The sequence below is a fragment of the Colletotrichum aenigma genome, assembly GCF_013390185.1.
Source record: "Colletotrichum aenigma strain Cg56 chromosome Unknown KSG_Cg56_contig03, whole genome shotgun sequence".
NCBI lineage: Eukaryota > Fungi > Ascomycota > Sordariomycetes > Glomerellales > Glomerellaceae > Colletotrichum > Colletotrichum aenigma.
This window is the reverse complement of record NW_023500909.1, coordinates 161,982-182,753: the sequence shown is the minus strand read 5'-3', so window position 1 is coordinate 182,753 and position 20,772 is coordinate 161,982. Positions and strand designations below refer to the sequence as shown.

Genomic DNA, 20,772 nt, shown 5'->3' with positions numbered 1-20,772 from the left:
CGCAGTATCCGAGCCCAATTCTTCAGCGTTGACGCCCTGCAGACATGCTTGTTTTGCAGAAGATCATCACGGCTTCTCTGATACTGTTCGTCGTCTCCGATGATAGCGGAGGCGGGCACCCCGTGGTCGCATGTTGTTTGGCTTGCATGCCGCCACGTTGTGTCGGTGAAGAATGACTGCATGATGCTCGGTGGTTTGTCGATGGCTCGACCACATTCCGAGGCCATATGCGATCACCAATGCTGGAATACCGTTGGCGGTTGCTCGGCTTTTCCAGAAGTTATGCCGTTTCAACCCAACGAATTAATGTTTGCAACAATCCCGCCGATTGCTGCCGCATGGGGGAGACAGCTTCAATGACATGGCTGTCGTTATCTGGTGAATTCCAAGGTTCGGCACCTCCACATTTCTCTGCAAGTACGTCGTCATGGTCGATACTGATTGCAGTAGCTTGAGTTGGCCACAGGGGTGCGCTGTCTCCCATGCTGGGAAAGAGTGTGTGGGTTTTCCTCTTTCGAACTTGAAGCATGGAGATGACTTGCATGAATGGTAGCCAATGGAAACCGGGCTCCCACTTCCACATGCTGGACTTCAATTTCCCAGGCCAATGAGAAGGTAGCAGCGTTGCTCGGGAGCTCGGAAATGCGATGATTTCAGTCGTCAAAGCCTTCGACAGCGGGATACTCGGCGCTGCGGAATTTCCTTGGGTACCTCGAACCTGCTGCACTACCTATCAATGAGTCAATGGTAGACTTAAAGGGAAATGTCTCAATACTCTGACCAATGACGTTACTGCCGCCAACCGTCTTGGTTCCGGGACAAAGCAGCCGCAATGTCCATTCGCAGACCAGACGGCTTTCCAAAAGGTATTGGTCAGCTCGTGTGACGGTTCCCCACGCCCACGCTGTCTAGGGTGGGAGTTTGACAGACACCCTGAGCTTTGATAATCAGATCATGATGTCTGGCAACTTCTGGCTTTGCCCCCCCCCCCCCCCCCTATGCGAGCCGACTGGGTGCTCTGCCGGCTGGGCAGGACCTCCCCGGCAGGCATTTGATGGAGCCTTTTCATGTACATGGAGGTGATTGGCGTTTTTCATTTGAGCCCAAACGTGTGGGTGTGGAGGCTCGTACTGCGTGGGAAAGATGCAGCATTGTGATGCCGTTGAGTCGATGCGGTTGATCTGTTGATTCTTATGGATTAATTACTCAGGCTTGGATAGAAACAGGGGTTGAAGCAAACTTGAGTTGGGCCTGGGAATGTTAGCATATAAGTGAGGAGAACACAGGCGAGAATCGAGCGCCGAAGTTGGAAAACTCCACACGTGCATCTTTACCTACCTCAGTCGTCGGGTGTTGATTTCTCAAGCCCTAATTGCGCAGCTTCGGTGAGGTAGTGCTGACGATTGCTTCTACCTGTCTGTCTGATAGGCGGCGGGGATCTTAGTCTAGGCTGTCGGAATATCGCCTGCAGAGCCCGTCATCCAGTGTATGACTTCGACACATTGCTGTTCTTAGTACCACAGGACGAAATCGGGAAATCGGTGACCGCTGGCAAGCCTCAATCGACTGTGACAGGCCCAAATGGATTGCATTCCAGCCAGTCAGCCAAACCGGTCTGCGATGCATTGACCGATAAAAGTCCAGAGCCAATGAGGAAAAGACCGTCGTGCTTTGTTCGGGCAGAAGTGATGCGGGGTTCGTCCGGGGCTTGGCAGGCATCCTTGGGCTTCGAGCCGTTGACGTGGTCGGCCGTACAGCAGACCATGACCAAGTCGGAAGATGCGCGGATCTTTCAAGCTTGTCATTACCGACGGTCTTTGGGAGACAATATAAGGTTTATTCCATGTTGTCACAGTGAGAATGCAACCAGATGGTGCTCCGGCGGAGCTAAACTGCTCCCGAAAGACGATGTTGAGGCTGGACCTTGGTGTTGGTTGTTTGTGTGACGTTGAATTTGGCAGTGTTTAGCGCTGGTCATCTGTCGAGAAGGAGGTGTTCCGCGCCCGTCATCTCCTGCCTGATTTGTTGGTCTTTTCGTTGATCTCCACGTGTGCCCCTTTTGTGTAAGTGCAGGAGAAATACACCTACATCTTTCCTTCGCCAGGGTAAGCGTGCAGTAAGGAAAGAGCTGGACTGGATAGTTGACTCAGTCCTGCTCAATTTATACTCAAAGTCACAAATTGCAAGCTGGCAATATGTTTTTTTGTCTGGCAATACCAATATGGGGTTATAATGTTACACGCGAAGCACGTGGTTGGTTCGGAAAACAAGATTTTCTCATTGAGCTATGGAATTGCATTCGAAATACGGTCCAAAAAGATGAGTGGTAGAAGTTAAAAGGTCGTTGAAGAAGGAAAGACATCGAGGATTTCAGCATGGTCATGAAAAAATGATCAGTACTGGTACGAAGAAGAGTTGAGAAGAGCGGAAGGGGCCAAGGAAGCTGCCAAGGGGTTCAAAGATCCAAACTGTTCAAAGACAGCCGAGAGGGTATTATGAGCAGGCTGCAAACCACCATCGACCCATCCACCGAGGAAGGAGGTGCAGTCGCTGTTGATGAGGACGCGAGAGCTCTGGTTGTTGATGGAAAACTTCTCGTAGTCGTAGAACATGGCCGAGATATCGTCGTCCTGTCCGGGCAGTCCAAGGGAAAAGGCACCATAGGAGTAGCGATCAAGAGGCCAGTGAATGAGGTAGAGGTCGTCATCGGTGACGGGAGTGAGATAGTCGGCGTACTGGGCGTAGTCGGTTTCCTGCATGATTCTGGCGACTTGGGTCTTGAGGTCTGCCAGGAGCTCCTTAGGGTCCAAGATGGCCATCATCTGCAGAGAAAGGTCTTCCCAGGCATAGGTGACAAGGACCATACCGTAGTCAGGATGGCCGTAGTCGAGAGTGTAGGTCTGGGGCAAGTTGGTGTCCGAAAGAATGACACGAGGAAATCCAGCAGGCTGGTTTTCCCAGAACTTCTTGGTGCGAATGAATAGCTTGGAAGAAGCCGTCATGTGCAGGTCGTTGATACCCCGCTGAACTTCGTTCGAAAGAATGGGGTCCTCGGTGGTCTCCGAGACTGGAGTGAAAGCATAGGTCATGGCCCTGTTGCTGGTTCCGACGATGACAAGGTCATACTCGGTGTCCGTGGTGCCAGACGATGTGGTCTCCCGGACGCCGACGGCAAGTCCGCCCAGAGGGTCTCCACCACCGCTTGTAACTTCAGCCACAGTAGAGAACTTGGTCTTAACCCCAAGCTCTGTGGCCTTGTCCCAGATTGTGGTGGCGAGATCACGGATGCCGGCCGGCTGGAGACCGCTGGTGGTGTTCTTGGCAAAGACCGCCTGGTCTGATTCAAGGCCGTTGACCACAAGACGGAAGACGGAGTTGAAGCCAGAGGTGTAGACAGCGCCGAAGCCGCCAGAGCCAATACCCAAGGTTCCAAAGCGTGTGAAGTCATCCTCGGTCCAGACCTCGCCTCCTGGGACGTCCCACTCGTGGTTCTCTCCAAAAATGCGCTGGAGAGCAGAATAGAAGCTGTCATCTCCAAAGGTATCCAGATACTTCTGCCACTCAGGGACTGCCTGAGCTCGGGTGGTAGCATCTGAAGAGCTGAGCCACTCGGTCATCTTGGAGGCCGCCGTCAGAGCAGAGGAACCGCCCTTGGTCAGGCCACCAGAGATGAGTTTGATCCAGCCGTTGTTGACCTTCTCAAACCCAGAGGGGGGAGTGTTCGAGTCAACCCAGTCAGTGGCATTGTTCTCGTAGAAGACGATGGTAGGCACCTTGCCAGGGTCGGGGAAGTTCTGAATGAAGGTGTAGTTGAAAGCATTGGCGTAGTAGTAGAGCAGGTCCTCCGAGGGCGGGAAGCGCATGGCGCCCATCTCAGCGACGTTGACCCCATCAGGAGTTGGGAGGGAACGGAGACGACCCCCAACAGAATCAGTCGCCTCGATCAAGGTGACATCAGCGCCAGCCTTGGCCAAGTTGAAAGCGAGAACCACGTTGGTGATACCAGCTCCAACGAGACCGATCTTGAAGTCCGAGGGGAGCGTACCCAGGGGCTGGTTGATGTCGCCAGCAGCCTGGGGCCAAGCCGAGTAGATCAGCTGAGGGGTGTCGACCCAAGCCTGAGGGCGGGCTTTCTGCTCGGTGGGAGTGGTTGATTGTCTCTTGGCCAGCTGATAAAGCGAGGTTTTCTTGTTGGTAGAGGGGGTGTCACGGACAGTGAGAGGCGCGTACGCAGTGTTCTTCTTGTAGTTAAAAGAGGGAATCATTTAGAAAAGAGTAAACAAGTGCTATCTGTGGGTTTTGAAAGATGGTTTGAGACTGAGTGAGCGTGATGTCTTCAAAAAGATTCTCTCGATGAAGAGGGAGATGTCTTCCTCTTATATATCGATGCTGTGTCGTTGTTGAAACCCGACGTTCTCAAGAAAAGAGAAGGGAAGTGAGCGCAATCATCTTGATGCCGAGTTTGCCGTTTGCCGCCGGATACGACTCTGTCTCGTAGGATTGTTACAATGGTATGCATCTCGAGTGTGCTCACAAAGAAGGAAGCCGCAGGCGCGGAGGGAAATCCTGCAGCTCGAGGGCGTTCGTCTTGCTCCTTGGCTACCCAACTTTCTTTCATCGTGCGGACTTTCTCGGAAGGTAGCCATGTCTCCACTGACCTGGCCATTTTTCTGCTCAGCAGCAATCAGAAGTCCCAAGGATTTGTCGTATGAGGGCTAATGAGCTTTGAATAGAGTTTGTGACAACGCAGTGACGAACCGGCTCTCGAACGAGATCAATCATCGAGAAACACAGGTTGCGTGGACAGAGCCCAAATAGGTATTGGCAAACACTTGCATGGTCCGAGTGAGAAGTAATGAGAGCTCTTCGGGCCAGGATTCAGGCCCGAGTCAGACCAATGCTGCGCAGAAGCTTTCCACTCGACGGGTGCCTATCCGAAGTGGCGAGGCCAGTCCTCCCCATGTTCACAATAATCGCAAGTTGTTTGCGTAGTAGTTGAGCCAATGGCGGGCTCTAGAAAAGTTCACCGTATAGTTCCTTCCATAAACAAGGATTCCATAAGCGTACTTGCGGATTTGAGTGGCCGCACTTGACTGTTTTTGAGACGGCTGATGTACAGCCCAAAAACATGTGTTGATTGTTGAATTGGGAGAGGAACATCACGTTGTGCATAGAAGATGAAGTTGGGCCAAATTGGAATAGAGCCTTACTTTGCCATTAAGACACAACTTACAAGTCTGCTCCGCAACGGCCCCTTCACGCATTCTGATTGCATGAATTCAGCATTCCCATTGCAATAGGAAAAGATTATGCATGTGAGAAAATTGAAAAATTCGTCAATTTAGGAAAAGGGGCAAGGGGTCCGCGAGCACGGTCTGGTAAGGCACATGGCAAACGGCCAGGAACTTGCCCCATTCGTCGCTTCAGCCCCCCCCCCCCCCCCCCCCCCCCTCCAACAAACTCCGAGATATGACAGTTCATCCCATCCCATCGCACGCCCGTGTACTTCTCCACCTTACCCTGGGAACCATTCCAGGTTGAAAAAACTCCTCGGTGGAGGCGGTTCTATACGTGGTCCACAACGGGTAAAGGGCCAGGAAAGACAGGGGCAGGGAGCCCGACAGAGTATGTCAACTTCTGTTTGCGCATTAAGTTATGCAACAATCAAGAAAGAAACGTATGTTATTTCGATTGAAAACAGACGCCCGTTTCTGGAATTTAGAGACTAAAAACCGTAGCACTTAATGATGATTTTCAGTTAACAATGTTATGTGGTATTGTGTCCAGTCAAGGCTAGAAGTAGATGTTCAAGTTATTTGAAGGGGAGTGCGATCTATGAGTGATACTTTCAGTTATGACAGCATTGGTGATGTTCGAATTCAGCGACAATTTGAGCTCATTGCGACGTTGAGCAAACCAAACAAGTACGTAGACTGGACCACGTTTGCGGAGTCGTTAGATGGATCGGTAACTGACAATTTACTCAATAGCAGCGTGGAGTTTCCTAATGTATGTGTAAGCATAGCACTTCGTGAGGAAGGAACGTAGAAGAATCCCGTTCATCGCACTCATCAGATTCACTCTGCATGATTTTCACACGATTTCAACGGCATAAAAAGGACATGTCACTGACTCAGGAGTTCTACTTGTCCCTGGCAACCATGGTCGTTTGGCTTGATTGGTGCCGCTGTAGATTGCGGATCCAGGGGAACAGGGTCACTGATGGGTCCATGCATCGGCCCCTTCCGTGAGGCCCTTTCCGTGATCTCCACTGGGCATGGTTATTTTGACAGCTTGGCGCCATGCCTTACAAGGATAGCCACATGTCCTGCCTTGATCGTCCCTTGATCCTGCAGCGAAAGTTTGGACTTCGTTTGGCAACTGAGGGTCCAGGCAAACAATAGCCCAGCCGCCAGTATAGATTCACAAGGTGTGATCCCAGAATGGGGGCTGGTTGGACAATGAACGACGACCATCTCCGCGGGGAATTCCGTGGCAATTCTCGGATGTTGTCGCCAATAAGTTCACCTCATCAATGAGAACATAGATGGGGTGCCCCACCGCTAGGTCTCTTGAATGTATGAGAAGTTCTTGCAGTGGAGCGATTCCAAATGGCTCCCATGCGAACATGATGATTATTCGGAGCCCATTTCAAAGCCTGTCATCCGCGCGCATCGCTGAAGGGGGCGGGGCGAGGACACACAACATGCCTTAAATGCAAGTCTTCGACATCAGATGCCTTTCAGAGCAAGGTCCGGGAACAAGTAATTCGGCGTAGTTATCCCCACATCCCCAGAGGCTTTACCCATAGCCAGGACGACTACGGCGGTGGTTGACTGCAGGCTATCTGTTGTTATCATCGGGTAGAGTTCAGTGATACAAGGTAGTAAGGCCGATTTCCATTATGGTGGGCAAGTCGACTCGTAATTCCCTCAATATGAGGAATGATTTCCATGGGAACAGGAAAGCTAATTATCGCGTGGAACGGCGCCACTTTGGCCTCTCAATATCCCCAGCTGCAGGTGACGGCAGATTTTGCCAAACTGGAAACATCACATCTCTGCTACAACATTCGGGCCACCCAAAGAAATCTCGGCGATATTAAGCGTCTGCAATGATGCTATAAAACCACCTACGGACGAGACGGTCAGGTGTTCTCTTTTGCAGCATCATTCTCCAAGCATTTAATGGCCATCACAGCCCTTACCATGAAGATGGAAAGCATTCTCTTGCCCCTCGGGCTCACTGCTGCAGTGGCTTTCATGCCAGTACACGGTCTTACATCCCTCAACGGTACTCTTTTTCAATCAACCTTCGTATCAGACGACCAGGACCAAGTCTTCCGTGTCGGAGACAATCAGTATCTCGCCATCACCTCTGGTCCTGTGTCATCTGTTCCTTGTGTTTCGGACCCCTCTCAGGGGCCTATCACATACATATCCGCCCTTTCCGCTGAAACCAGCGGTGATCAGCTTCAGCAGGCTATTGAGAAGGCCTTGGGGGAAGACGACGTCTTTACTGAGGGCTTCCTCGGAAGCGTCCTTGTCAGCGCCAGTGGCTCCGACGAGCTCGATGATTCGGCAATTGCTTATCTCGAAGGAATCGGGTCAACTATCATCTATGCCGGCGCGGATGGACCGACCACTTGTGGCAGCTCAACTCTCATCCCCTGCCCTTTCTTTGCCATTATCGACGGAGAGAGTCTTTGGCTTAGCAAGATACACCGTATGTACGTCGACACGTACAGAACATTCGTGACTGGCGTGTACGAGTCGAATGGCATTTACAAGTCTTTGACGCAGGCGGAGGCCGACTGGGGATATCCCATGATTCCCGTCCCCTCGAGACTTTACAGTACCGAGGATGACAGCCCGTTGGCAGGCCAGCGTATTGGAGTCAAGGACATCTATGATCTGGAAGGTATTCAGACTACTGCGGGTAGTCGAGCGTACGCTGCGGTCAACGATGTCGCGAGCAAGACTGCGCCAGCGCTCCAGCAGATTATCAATGTCGGTGGAGTCATCGTGGGCAAGCAGAAGACAGCTCAGTTTGCATCTCCCGAGAACCCCTGGGACTGGAACGACGCCTCTTATCCTCGCAATCCCCGTGGCGACACCTTCTTGAGCTGCTCTGGCTCCTCTGCTGGAGCTGGCTGCTCCGTTGCCGCGTATGACTGGCTTGACTTTGCCGTCGGTACTGATACTGGTCTCTCGGTCCGACAGCCTGCTGCGTTTTCTGGTACCTTTGGCAATAGGCCCTCACAGGGTATGATTGTCATGGAGAATGTCATTACCAACGCTTTTAATGCCGACACTGCCGGATTATTTGCTCGCGACCCTGCCAAGTGGGCAGCCTTCGCCAAGGCGTGGTACGATCCGTCACTCCACGAGGCCACCTCGCTGAATGGCCTGCCTGAGTTGTCGGTGCCCGACGACCGCACGTTTCCCAAGCGTATTCTCTATCCCGTCGACCATTTGCCGCTGAAGAATGCTGCCGCTGAGACTGTTCTCCAAAAGTTCTTGAGCGACGCATCTGCAGCTTTAGGCGCCGCAGTGGAGAATTTCAACCTAACGGAAACGATCGAGGAGACCACAGGACGGCCCATCTCGCAAGTCCTTGGCGATTTATTCATTCTCTGGACTCATGATCTGATCCGGAAAACTTCAGAGCCCTTGCTGGCTAAGTACAGCCCTAGCTTTCCGGCTCTTGACAACCCATACCGTGGGGTCTTTCACAGTCTCACTGTTGACGACAACACGTACAAGTCCGCAATGGCCAACAGAACCCGTGACGCGGCTGCCTGGCACGAGAAAGTTCTCTTCTCCACCAATGATTCTTGCTCAGAGTCGATTTTCGTCTACGACGTCGGAACTGGCGGTATTCCTACGTTCAGAGAGCAAGATCTCAACAGCGGTCCGGGGGCAACCCTCCCTGTCAACCCCACCACCGCTCAGGCAGCATCGACTTCGGCGTCATACTTTGGCGATGCGGATTTCACTGTGCCCATTGGTCAGGTCTCCTACTTTAGCAATGTCACCTTCCAGGAGGAGATCATGCCGGTGACTGTAAACCTTGTGGCCAAGAGGGGCTGCGACTTTGTTTTGTTCAACATGATCAACGAGTTAGTGGACAAGGGTGTCTTGAGCACGGTTCTGACGGGACAGACAGCTTTCGCTACTTGAGCCCCCCTTTTTATGTAGACAATTATGTAGACCCCATCAAGCTTGTGCAAGTTTGCAATTCAATTCAAAGGTCTATTAACATTGTTGGTATCTTTTTTCGCCACAACTCAAATACCGTATTTGTTGCTTGTGCTGATTTGGTGACCCCTCTATGCCGTTCTCGCCCTCTTGGAGGACCTCTCAGGCTCCTCCTGCTCGCCTTCCGCAGGCGCAGTGGATCCAGCAAACTCAAGAGCCTCCTTGAGCAACTTCTTCTCACCTAGACGCACGTGAATGGCCATTCTCTGTCTGGTGGTTAGATCGCTAGTAGCAAGCAGGGCCTCGTCCTCTTGAGTAGATGTGGGATACTGGCTCAAGATCTTCTGCAATGTCGAGACAATTACTGCGTGGAAGACCTCGTCTCTCTTGCGCTTGTCGGGGATCAGATCACCGTTAATCTTCTTGATAGCCTTCAAGACGGCCTTGAGCTGCTCCTCGAGCTCAGCGGAGATCTCACGGACCTCTGCGACCGTCCTGAACTGGCCTTCGGAGTCAGGCTCTCCAGATTCCCGCTCGAGAACAAAGACGTCCTCAAGTTCTTCGGGGTCAAGGTACTTCTCCAATTTTCTCATTAGCCATGATAATGTGGAGAGGGTTAAACGGCAACGTACCACTTGCTTCCAGACGTCGTCCCCAATCTTCAAGTGCTCTGAGACGCTAGTCTGCACAAGATCCCAAGGGATCTCCACCACGTCGTATCTTGAGTGCTTGGGAGTGACGTAGCCGTACCTGCGAAGCAACTCGGAGTTCGGGTGGGGGCCGTAGTAGTTGAGAATCTCCTCTCCCGCAGGAATGGGGCGGAGTGCGGTTACCGTCAGCTCATCATCTCCGTGGTTTACGTGTGCCTGAAGTTTATCAGTGGTTTCTCAAGAATTAGAGAGCATTTCCAAACTCACGTTGAACTCGGCATCGGCGTTCAAAATATCGGCCATGGGGACCATGCCCAACATGGTCTTGCCGTCACGATCCTCGATCCACTCGTCGCCCTCCTCTTGCTCAGGCTCTTCCTCATTGTCCAGATCGAAGGCATAAGCCATGATTATGCTACCCATGCGGTGGGCCAGCTGCAATAGCTCAACCTCACCAAGTGGTGAAGAGCCCTCAGGGTAGAAAACCGCTGGGTTGGCCGCGATGACTGAGAGGATGCGAGAGCGGAACATCTCGTCGGCCTCATCTTTGCCGATTTTAGACAACACTGCGCTTCCTTTCAAGTGCTCGAGGTCGGATGACTCCCAAAACATGGGAGTATCAAACTTCTCAGGGAGGACCTCGAAGTATGGCTTCCAAGGGGAGGCAGCGCCTTGAAGAAACTCGTAGATCATGACTAGAATGAGAGAGCCCCAAGAGTCCAAGGGCTCATTTTCCATGTCCTCGTCGTCGCCATCATTTCCCGTGAAAACTTGGGGAATCTTCTTGGGGAGCTCAGATGTCTCGACGTTGATGATGCTTCTCCTGGGAATTGTGAAGAGCGTTGTCTCTGTCGGTATGCCCTTGGTGGCGACTATGAAACTGTTAGTAGACACTCGCCAGAAAGTTTTGGTCTTTAGACTTGCTGATTCCTCTTCCAGCGTTCTGTCCGCGCAAATCGACAATCTCGATGTCGTTGTGGAAGGTGGCACCCGGCAGGGACTTGAACCAAGCCAGGAAACCCTGCGACTTGGTCTGAAATTCGTCACCCATGGCGTTTGCGGTTAAAAGATTGACCGCTATGAGATATTATTGGTTCAGGTTTGAATGAGATCTCGGAGAGTTGAATAAGTTTGCGCGGGTAGGGTTGTGGTGTATGATTGCCTCGTGAGTCTGGCTTTTGAGAGGGTCGCCTGCGACTCGGTAACCAAAATTTTCCCAGCTGGCAAGTACAGTGTGCGAAAAGATTTTGTGACTTTTGACTGTGTTCTTGGCGATCCGCTAGCGAAGTCACCTTACCCACAGCTCCACACTACCAAGACAACCTAACCCTCGCAGACAACAATAGACAATAGATTGCATAAAGTCACAAATCTGTCGTGAAACGTCTCGCTTGACGTGTTCTTTAGCGCACAATCTGACCGCTAAGTATCTTGAGGGAGCTCTTGTCAGACTCCCTGTTCCCCAGCTCGTCGCCGACTGACTTGAAGTGACACAGTTCACTCGTCATACTCAGCCGTAAAATGCCCAAGTACTCGCATGCAGTGCTTACATTTCAGCCTAAATAAGGACATTTTGGAAAGGTCTAGCCTCATGTTTCCTATTCTCGCTTTTGCTTTCCCCCTTGAAATCAGTGACTGGACAGCTATGAGAGGCAGCAATCAGCTCGCGGGTGTCGACATCCAGACACCACATTAGCCTCATTTGGTTCGACATTTCACACATGCGACGTTTTCCTCTTGAACAAAAGAACCAATTGGGATACTTGAGCATATACCAGTGCGCTGCACGATACACAGTCCATCATACTCGCCACATGATGAATATCATATGCGACTAACGACATGAAACTCTTTCGGTGTCTGAGCAAGTAGTTGAGATTTGCCTCTGCGAGAGGGCTTCGAAGTGTAGTGGGACGATAAAATGAGCTAGGCTCGTTGCGTATTGAGCACCCAGGAGGAATACAATATGTGACCTGTAGAACACAGCTCAGACAGCCTTTCCTCGTCAGCCATATGCAAGCCTCTTCAGCCTTTAGATCCGGCAGATCGTAATGTAATGGCTGTCAAAAGAAGTCACCGATGTTTTCCACACGGTCTGTCATCGTTCTACGAGTCCAGTGTGATGAGAGACCGGTTCAGCTAACACTTGACTTTGGTTCCCTAAGCAGAAACCTCCATATACGAGCTTGGCGAGAAAGGGGTTTATGGTGTCTCATAAGCTGAAAGCACATCAGTCTCTTTTCGTCTTGGACCTGTTGATGGGATGTGACCACATCATAAAAGGACGATGATTCCCAGACTATGGCAAGTTAGATCTCCTACTCATCCCCAAACACTCTCTCATTCACACTACCAACGCGCTCCCCCACAGACCAACTTCACTGAAACTCAAAATGCGTGCCGCCGCCCTCATCCCCTTTGCTCTAGGCCTCGTTGCCGCAATTCCCATGGGAGGTGACACTCCTCCCTTGGACCAGGTGAGGCTTGTCGACGTGAACTACGGTGGCTCTGGTTGCCCTGCAGGGAGTGTGGCCAAGTCTTTCAGTGACGCCCGCGACATCGTAACCCTCATGTTCGACCAGTACAACGTCCAGTCTGGTCCCGATATCAAGCCTGTCGAGCACCGCAAGGCTTGTCAACTCAATGTCAAGATGCACTATCCTCAAGGATACTAGTGAGTAGCACGCTGATTTTCTGCACATGACCTGGATTGCTCCCCTAGGGATACTTCCACGGACTAATTCATAGCATAGATTCTCCATCTTCCAGTCCACGGTGCGAGGCCACGTCAACCTCGCCAAGGGTGTCGAGGGTTACTGCAAGGCGACCTACTACTTCTCTGGAGATGAGAAGACGGTGAGCCTAATAATTCTTTGCCCATCCATCGCCGACAACGGACACTTACCTTTCATAAGGCCCACCGAACTTTGTCCTTCAAGGGCCCGATCAACGATGACTACACCAAGACCGACAAGTTCAGTCTTGAGTCGATCGTCTGGTCTCCTTGTGGCACCGAAGGCATGCTCAACATCAAGACTGCCATCGAGCTAAATCCTCTGAGCAGCACAAAGGCCTCCCTCATGACTGTAAGACTGTTATACGCTACTTTACCACTTCAAAGCTTACTTGAACTCTCCTCAAGGTCGATTCCAACGATCTTAAAGTACCCAGAAGTACTGTGTTCAGTGGCGCAAGTGCAAGGGTAAGGGCCAGTAAAGGCCTGCTGCAATTAATTTGCCAATCGCTGTTCGTGAAAGTGCTCTCAGACTGGTATCTGAGTGAAACTCGGTTTGGGAGATGGGATAGGTCCGATGTTTATTGTTGCAATCTTTATTGGAGACAATTTGTTCTAAAGGCTTCTGAATCTTGTGACCAAGAAGCCTTTACCACACTCATTTCATGCACTCGCTCTTATATATAACTCTGAATCGAAGCATGCTTTTGACAAAACTTCTGCTTAGATGTGCCATAATCTCAGATTTATCTCGCAAGGGAATGATTTTTTACGACTGTGCCACAAGTGGCTGGGATTTATCTCTAAGGAACCTTCGACCCTTGTGTGTGTCAAAAGTGTTTCTGCAGAACTCGGCACCTCGACAGGTTGGCCGAGTAGCATGTTCCTGGCTACAAAGCTCTCGGTGTCGTTGATCACTGGGCGAATTAACTCCAGGGATGACAGACGACGACAGAGGTAATGAGGATCGCTATAGCAATGGTAAAGACAACGGGAGCAGTGTGTTTCCCTGGCCCGTTTGAAGAACGAAATCGAGAACAAAGGTACTAAGCGGGTAAGAGAACTGCCGCCCGGCTCCAAAAGAAAGGAACATGCCCTTCTTCAACCCATAGATGCTTGACATTTTATTAGGGAAAGACTCAAGATACATCTATTTGGGAAGACTTCGTATTCTGTGTAAGCAAATCAAGGGATATCGGTAATCATTGTTTGCTGTGTTGGCTGACTAGCTGTCGGAAATTCGAGCCGCGGATGGCCACAAACGGCCACCTGAGATTCACTAAGGACTTTGAGCCCTGCTGCGTTGACCTTAAGCAGAAAAGCGCGGAACATCTACACCACATCGGTCTACGCAACCCCACTCTATACGATCCGTTCATCTTATTGTACAGATGGCCTGGGCCAGCCTACAGGAACCTCCGCGTTGACGGATCATGGTGTTAAATACATTTCTAACGCAATGGAATACAATTCCATGCTCTTTTGCTTATACATCTCTTCAGTCCACTCCTTTTGGTCCTTCGCGGATCCTCACGTTCATTCACTGACACTCTTTTGATTCCAACATGAAGTCATTCTTTCTTTCTATGGTTGCAGCGGCTGCTGCGGGCAAGGTAGCTGCGCAAGTCACCGGAGAGGCATTTGGATTTGCAGCCGGCGCCACAGGTGGTGGCGACGCAGAGCCTCAAGTTCCATCGAGCAATGAAGAGTAAGTAAATGCTTAGGACAGAGAGGTTTCGCTAGGTTAACTCGGTTTCAAGGCTTGTCGAATGGCTCACCGACAGCCAGCCCCGTACTATCATGATTGATCGTTTGTTCGACTTCCTCGAGACCGAAGGATCCACAGACGGAACATGTTGTCGAGACGAGAAATCCTACCAATGCAAGGACTCTAGCCGTCATGGTCAGGTGTACATTGGCGACGACTGTGGTGACATGCAGAAGATCTCCTGCACCTACTGGAACGCACCGACTCGACCTATCTATGTTGCCAGCAACAAAAGCATTGTCGGTGTTGGAGAAAGCGGCGTCATTCGAGGCAAGGGATTCCGCATGTCCCACGATGTCAGCAACGTCATCTTTCAGAACATCCACATCACGGAGTTGAGTAAGTAGCCCCGCCTAAGTGTGTCGCGCTCGAAGATCAGGTATGCTGACGAGGCTCACTCGCAGACCCCGAGTACATCTGGGGCGGCGACGCCATTTCCCTGGATGGCACCGATAAGATCTGGATCGACCACTGCAAGACCTCCCTCATCGGCCGCCAGCACATCGTCTCCGGATGGGGCCCCGCCGGCGCTGTTACCATCTCCCACCACGAGTTCGACGGCAAGACGGACTTCTCCTGCAACCAGCAACACTACTACAATGCCCTTCTTATCGCCTCGAAGGCGAACTACACTTTTGCCTATAACTACCTTCACCATGTCTCTGGACGCGCGCCAAACGTCGGAGGATCCGAGGAAGTCATGTTCCAAGGCGTCAACAACTTGTGGGAGGGAGACGACGATCACGCCTTTGCCATCGGAGACCATATCCAGGCCCTGCTCGAGGGCAATCATTTCGAAAATGTCTCCCGACCCATCGAGCCCAACACCTATAACAGCGCCGGAGAGATCTTCGTTGTGGAGACCTCTGCGGATGCCGCGGCCTGCCAGGGTCCCATGGGGCGTCTTTGCGAGCCCAACAGCGTTGGTGGCCAGTCTGGCGAACTGCTTCCTCTGAACAAGACCGTTGCTATCGATAAGCTCAAGTATGCGTCGGAGTCTCTCCTGAAGCCAATGAAGGTCTCGGAGGTCCCGGAGTTTGTGAAGGCCAATGCTGGTGTCGGCAAGCTTCACAACAGTAGTCCTACGGCATCATCCACTTCCACCGCTTTCCCAACCCTGCCGCCGAGCGTCAATGGAACTGCTGGCTTGGCGCCGAAAACCACTGCTGTACCGACTTCTTCTGGTTTCTTGTCTGCTGCTGCCCATTTAGTCAACGCTACTTCTTCTGCTTCTCGGCCGGCTAAGTCGGCTTGTAAGGCTAGACGGTCTCTGCGCCTCAAGCGCCTCCATTGAGCCTAGCTTCCTAAGGCCATCTGTCAGATTTCTTTCCCAACCCATACCCTTTTCCCATTCTTCTATATGTAGTTTCTAATTCCTTATCTTACCACGAGAGTTGTTCGCATTCATGGCTGTTTGAACGTCTGAAACGTGTGCTGCACCCGTCTGGTCATGTTCAATAATCATCAAAAAGCCAAACGCTGCCTGCTGTGGCCGTTTCGGCACTATATTCTTTCAGCTGAAAGGCTATAGGACGTCTTGAGGCGCCCAGCTGAAAATGTAGCGCAATTTTGGCGATGAATAACAGAGTCTTTCGCGGCTTCAAAGTCGATCTGCTGATAGGAGGCGTTACGCTAGACTACGATGAGTTCTGCTGGCAACAAAGACCGACCCGCCACCATCGTAAAGCCAAATTCAGCCTGGTTCAAGGTCCTGGGCCTGACAAGGCATTTAAAGACGCTCCGTTGGCAGTTTTGTGTCACGGCAATCTCACACTACTCATTTCCCCAGATTTTGGTATCCGACGCCCAGATCTACACTACAACCATGGCAGCCCCTCAACCAGTGACTCCTCAGCAAATCAGCCCAGAAGCTTTCCCTTCAATACAACAGCCACAAATGCATAGCCTTCCGATCAAGACTGAAACTGTTGGCGTAACCGAGCTACAGTCCTACCTTTCGGCAAACGAAAGCCCCGAGGAAATCGAGGGACCTCCGACCGGCTCCTGGTTCCGGCGCAATCGCCAGAAGGCCATCATATTCGGCGTTGTGTTCCTCGCCATCGTCATTATCATTGTCATTGGTGTTGCTGCTGGTGTCTCTACTCAACATTCGTCGCCGTCTGGGAGCAGTACCTCCACGAGCAATAGCGGCAGCGGCAACAGCGGCGGGACTACCACCACCACCACCGCGGCCGCGCACACCACAACTTCATCAAGCTCAAAATGTCATCCAGGAGGGATGCAGTGTAATTCAAGCGGGGACTGCAGCATCATTTCGGAGTTCAGCCAGTGTAAAAGGGCTTGCAACGGGTTTTCCTATTGCACCTAAATGCTGCTTTGGGCGGTGGACTGAAGACTTATACTTGGACCATGGGAGTTCATAGTTTTACTCTATTTCAAGCGCTTTGTTGGATATAATGAATCAAACTTTTGACAGATACCGCTCTTTGTGTCGTGTGTCTCTCAATACGGCGCAACATTTTCCGTCTTGCCTTCGAGTTGATTCTTTCTCCTCGAAAACTCAAAGGTCCTCTCAAATCTCAAACGACACCACTACCCCAAGTCAGCATACACGAATCATGTTAACATCAGCTTCAACTTACCTCTCCGCAACTGATCGGCTCATATTTAGGCGGGTTCTTCTCATCCGCGCACGTAGGCAGCACCGCGCACTGCTCATTGTGATTGAACCCGAAAAAGAACGGCATCGAGTACCGGTCCGTCGGCGCGTAGTTGAACACCCGGTGCACCGTCGACTTGAACCGGTCATTCGACAGCCTCTGCAGGAAGTCGCCAATGTTGATCACAAACGTGTCCGGCACAGGCGGCACCTTGATCCACTGCCCGTCCTTGGTCAACACCTGCAGCCCGCCCACGCTGTCCTGCCACAGCAGCGTGAAGCACTGCAGATCCGTATGCGCCCCGAGACCGACGTCGATCGTCGCGTCCTGCGGCTCCGTGTTCTTCGGGTAGTAATTGCACACGCTGTCGCTGCCGGGGTACGTGATGACGTCGTCAAAGTAGCTCTCCGGCACATCCAGCGCCAGCGCAAAGATGCGGATCATGCTGCGGGCGAGCGTCAGACACTCCCGCCAGTACGTGACCATGTCCTCCTTGAACCCGGGCAGGTGGCTCGTGCCCTCCCACACAAAGTCCTCGTGCTTCATCCACGGCTTCACCGCCTCCGGCACGGCCTGCGGGTCCTTGGGCTCCGGGTCGTGCGCCGGGTCGTACCGGAAGCTGAAGCCCTCGCGGTGGTCCTTGGTCTCGGTCGGCGAGATCTGCGCGGCGCGCTTCTCCGTCCAGCCGTTGAAGAACTTTGACTTTTTCTGCGCGACGAGGGCCTTTTTCTCGTTGGGCTGCGAGAAGAAGGCCTGCGCCTGCTTGAAGGCCGCGTCGATCGTCGCCTTGGGGATGCCGTGGTTCTTGATGTAGAAGAAGCCCGTGTTCTCGGCGGCGTCGCGGATGGTGGCAGCTAGGGCCTTGCGGTCCGCCTCGGCGCCGCGGATGTGGGAGAGGTCGATGACGGGGACCTCGGAGGGGGAGCAGTCCCGGGGCGGGGTGCGGAGGACGTCGCGGTAGACGGGGCCGTATGCGGACATGAGCTCGAGCTTGTAGCTCTCCGGCGCCGTTTCCGTCACCGTGGTCGACATGTTGGCGGTGTTGAGTCTAAACTGCCTGTGTTGGCAGACTGTGTGATGAGTTGCAGATGTGTACTGGTGAGATTTCTTTCTCTACGGCCTCATCATCTTTCGGTGGCGATAAGATTAATTGTCAGGTTCTGGCGCACGGATAAATAGCTTCAGACGAACGGATGAGGCCGTTCAACTCCGACGACAGGGCCTCTGGCTCAGTTCGACGAACAGCTTGAGCCTCAATTGTGGTAAAGCCTCAATGAGGCTTTATTTCGATTTCCGGCGGAGTTCACCGGATCTCGCCTAAGCTGCAGCTGCTGCGGGAGATTGCACGATAGGCGTAGATAATGGCGTGCGACGATGCGTTTTGTCGGTCCCTTATCGGTCGGAGGTCTGGGCCGACAACGACCGTGTGGGGTACGGGGTTCACCCCGGTTTTCGGAGCGCCAGGGGTTGCTTTCCCGGGGCTTGTTCTGCGGCCCATCTCGCGTGTAAGCTATGGGCGATTTGATGCTGTTCTAAGACCACGTGCTGAACATATCATGCTCTTGTAAGTATAACTCGGCTTGCACCTATCAGTTACATCCCGTTCGCCTCTCGAAACCATCGCGAAGACCACGTGCGCCCCGGAGAGGGCCGTCCTACGAGTCGCGCTGATCATGCCGCTGCGTGTAATCCTTGCAGGGGCAGCTTATCTCCCCCACATCCCACCGCGTCGACGGCACCCAGTATCTTGGGTTTATCATTGCCGCTGACGAAGAGAGTCCGATATGATTAGAATTTGAATCGCAATGATTTGGTATAAGTCGCTCGCACATATGTTGCCTCCCGTCATGCCTGCACCACGTTCATCGAATTTCGTGCTGTTCGTACAGCGGGTGGGCGGGCAACTTTAATCAACTCCCTAGGTGAACACCGGATTGAACTTCAACGAACGGTTAACCAAGATGGGCCTGCTCAACCGCCTCCGGGTCCCCCCGGCCGCCGGCACCCTCGAGGGCCGCGACGCCCTCCTCAACAACGACGACATCCGGCCCCTCAAGCTCGCCGACCGCACCTGGACGCAATGGACATACTTTACCTTCTGGTTCTCCGCCGTCGCCACCGTCTCGAACTGGTACGCCTCCTCGACCGCCCAGGCCCTCGGCCTCTCCATGTGGGAGTCCCTCGGTTGCGCCTTCGGCGGCCAGTGCCTCATCGCCGTGATCATCACCCTCAACGGCCGCCCCGGCGCCACCTACCATGTCGGCTTCCCCGTCTTCTGCCGCACCGCCTTCGGCGTCTACGGCGCCTGGTGGCCGACCTTCAACCGCGCCGTCATGGCCATCGTCTGGAACGGCGTGAACGCCGTCCAGGGCGGCCAGTGCATCTATGTCATGCTGCACGCCATCATCCCCGGCATCGCGGACATACCCAACACCATGGGCGAGGGCAGCGCCCTCACGACCGCCGGCATGATCGGCTTCGTCATCTTCTGGCTCATCACCTGCGCCTTCCTCGTCATCCCCGTCCCCAAGATGCGCGGCCTCGTCTACGCCAAGCTCGCCGTCTTCGTCGTCTCCGCCGTCGCGATGCTGGCGTGGACCGCGACCAAAGCCGGCGGCCTCGGGCCCGTCGTCCGCCGCGGCGGCACCGCGACCGGGTCGACCCGCGCGTGGCTGATTGTGCAGTTCTTCATGCTCGGCGCGGCCAACTGCGCGACCTTCGCGTCCAACGCGGCAGACTTCCAGCGGTACGCCCAGAAGAAGAACGACGTGATCCTGGGCAACATCTTTGGGTTCCCCGTGGCCAACTTGATCGTCGCGGCAGTGGGAAACCTCGTGTGCGCGAGCAGCGAGCTGATTTTCGGGGAGCTGGTGTGGAATCCGGTCACACTGTTGGATAACCTGCAGACGGCGGAGTATACCGCCGCGAACCGCGCGGGTTGCTTCTTTATTGCGGGATGTTTTGCGTACTGCTGCATCTTCAGCTCGATTTTCGAGAACTCGCTGCCGGCCGGTAACGACATCGCGGCTTTGTTCCCCAAGTACATCACCGTCAGGAGAGGTTTCTTCGTTTGCGCCGTCATCTCGTTTGCAATCAACCCCTGGTTTCTGCTGGTAAGTCATGTGCCGTCCGTCTCAACGAATCCTAAGATGCTAACAAGCGCAGGGCTCCGCGTCGGTGTTTGTCTCCTTCCTCTCCTCCTACCAGACTTTCCTGTCTGCCATCACCGGCGTGCTGCTTGTGAACTACTACCTCATCGGCCGCGGCCGGATCCACATTCCCGACGCCTTCACCTCGATGAAGTCAGGCGCATATTACTATACTCACGGCTGGAACATCCGCGCCTACGTTGCCTACATCATCGGCATCATCCCTAATTTCTACGGCTTCCTCAATAACATGGGTGTTTCAGCGCCGATTGGCGTCACAAGATACTACTACTTTGCTTACTGGGTTGGACTTGCTCTGTCGGGCTTCACCTTCTGGGCGACGTGCAAGATTTGGCCGCCGCCGATCATGGAGGAGAAGTGGGTGGAGCCCAGGGACTATGTGAGACCTGAGGAAGACGGCGATGCCCAGGTTATCGAGGCTGTAATAATGCCCGAGAACGTTGACATGAAAGGCCCGGATGAGAAGGTGGCGATGAAGGTGTAAAACAGCCCGACGCTGCCATGTGCGGAGGATGAGGCACGTTGAGACTCCATGTAAGATTGAAATAGAAGATGCCCCCTTTTGGTGGGTGAATGACGTCTAATATGTTTGCGCCGGCTCTGAATACCCCCGGCAAGTGTCTTAAAAT

At 53.0% G+C, this 20,772-nt stretch overlaps 7 protein-coding genes across 7 annotated transcripts; 4 read left to right on the top strand and 3 right to left on the bottom strand.

Moving 5' to 3' along the window:
* Window positions 1–2,393: 2,393 nt before the first annotated feature.
* Window positions 2,394–4,265, bottom strand: iaaM (Tryptophan 2-monooxygenase; the record flags this gene model as incomplete). Its single annotated transcript, XM_037319252.1, has 1 exon — window positions 2,394–4,265. One exon carries the CDS (start codon window positions 4,263–4,265, stop codon window positions 2,394–2,396), a length of 1,872 nt encoding a protein of 623 aa, XP_037181751.1.
* Window positions 4,266–7,208: 2,943 nt separating this feature from the next.
* On the top strand, window positions 7,209–9,182 carry AMI1-1 (Amidase 1; the record flags this gene model as incomplete). Its single annotated transcript, XM_037319251.1, has 1 exon — window positions 7,209–9,182. The coding sequence occupies one exon, from the start codon at window positions 7,209–7,211 to the stop codon at window positions 9,180–9,182; it is 1,974 nt and encodes a 657-aa protein (XP_037181750.1).
* Window positions 9,183–9,331: 149 nt separating this feature from the next.
* On the bottom strand, window positions 9,332–10,901 carry RKM4 (Ribosomal lysine N-methyltransferase 4; the record flags this gene model as incomplete). The annotated part of the gene is made up of 4 exons (XM_037319250.1): window positions 9,332–9,778; window positions 9,833–10,066; window positions 10,118–10,722; window positions 10,841–10,901. 4 exons carry the CDS (start codon window positions 10,899–10,901, stop codon window positions 9,332–9,334), a joined length of 1,347 nt encoding a protein of 448 aa, XP_037181749.1.
* Window positions 10,902–12,243: 1,342 nt separating this feature from the next.
* Window positions 12,244–13,066, top strand: CGCA056_v003993 (uncharacterized protein; the record flags this gene model as incomplete). The annotated part of the gene is made up of 4 exons (XM_037319249.1): window positions 12,244–12,495; window positions 12,599–12,706; window positions 12,766–12,936; window positions 13,022–13,066. The coding sequence occupies 4 exons, from the start codon at window positions 12,244–12,246 to the stop codon at window positions 13,064–13,066; spliced, it is 576 nt and encodes a 191-aa protein (XP_037181748.1).
* A 1,083-nt stretch (window positions 13,067–14,149) lies between these two features.
* pelF-1-2 (putative pectin lyase F-1) lies at window positions 14,150–15,646 on the top strand (the record flags this gene model as incomplete). Its single annotated transcript, XM_037319248.1, has 3 exons — window positions 14,150–14,292; window positions 14,345–14,691; window positions 14,757–15,646. 3 exons carry the CDS (start codon window positions 14,150–14,152, stop codon window positions 15,644–15,646), a joined length of 1,380 nt encoding a protein of 459 aa, XP_037181747.1.
* Window positions 15,647–16,815: 1,169 nt separating this feature from the next.
* hxnY-3 (2-oxoglutarate-Fe(II) type oxidoreductase hxnY) lies at window positions 16,816–18,005 on the bottom strand (the record flags this gene model as incomplete). The annotated part of the gene is made up of 2 exons (XM_037319247.1): window positions 16,816–16,905; window positions 16,956–18,005. The coding sequence occupies 2 exons, from the start codon at window positions 18,003–18,005 to the stop codon at window positions 16,816–16,818; spliced, it is 1,140 nt and encodes a 379-aa protein (XP_037181746.1).
* A 929-nt stretch (window positions 18,006–18,934) lies between these two features.
* On the top strand, window positions 18,935–20,627 carry FUI1 (Uridine permease; the record flags this gene model as incomplete). The annotated part of the gene is made up of 2 exons (XM_037319246.1): window positions 18,935–20,086; window positions 20,139–20,627. The coding sequence occupies 2 exons, from the start codon at window positions 18,935–18,937 to the stop codon at window positions 20,625–20,627; spliced, it is 1,641 nt and encodes a 546-aa protein (XP_037181745.1).
* Between the last annotated feature and the right edge of the window lie 145 nt (window positions 20,628–20,772).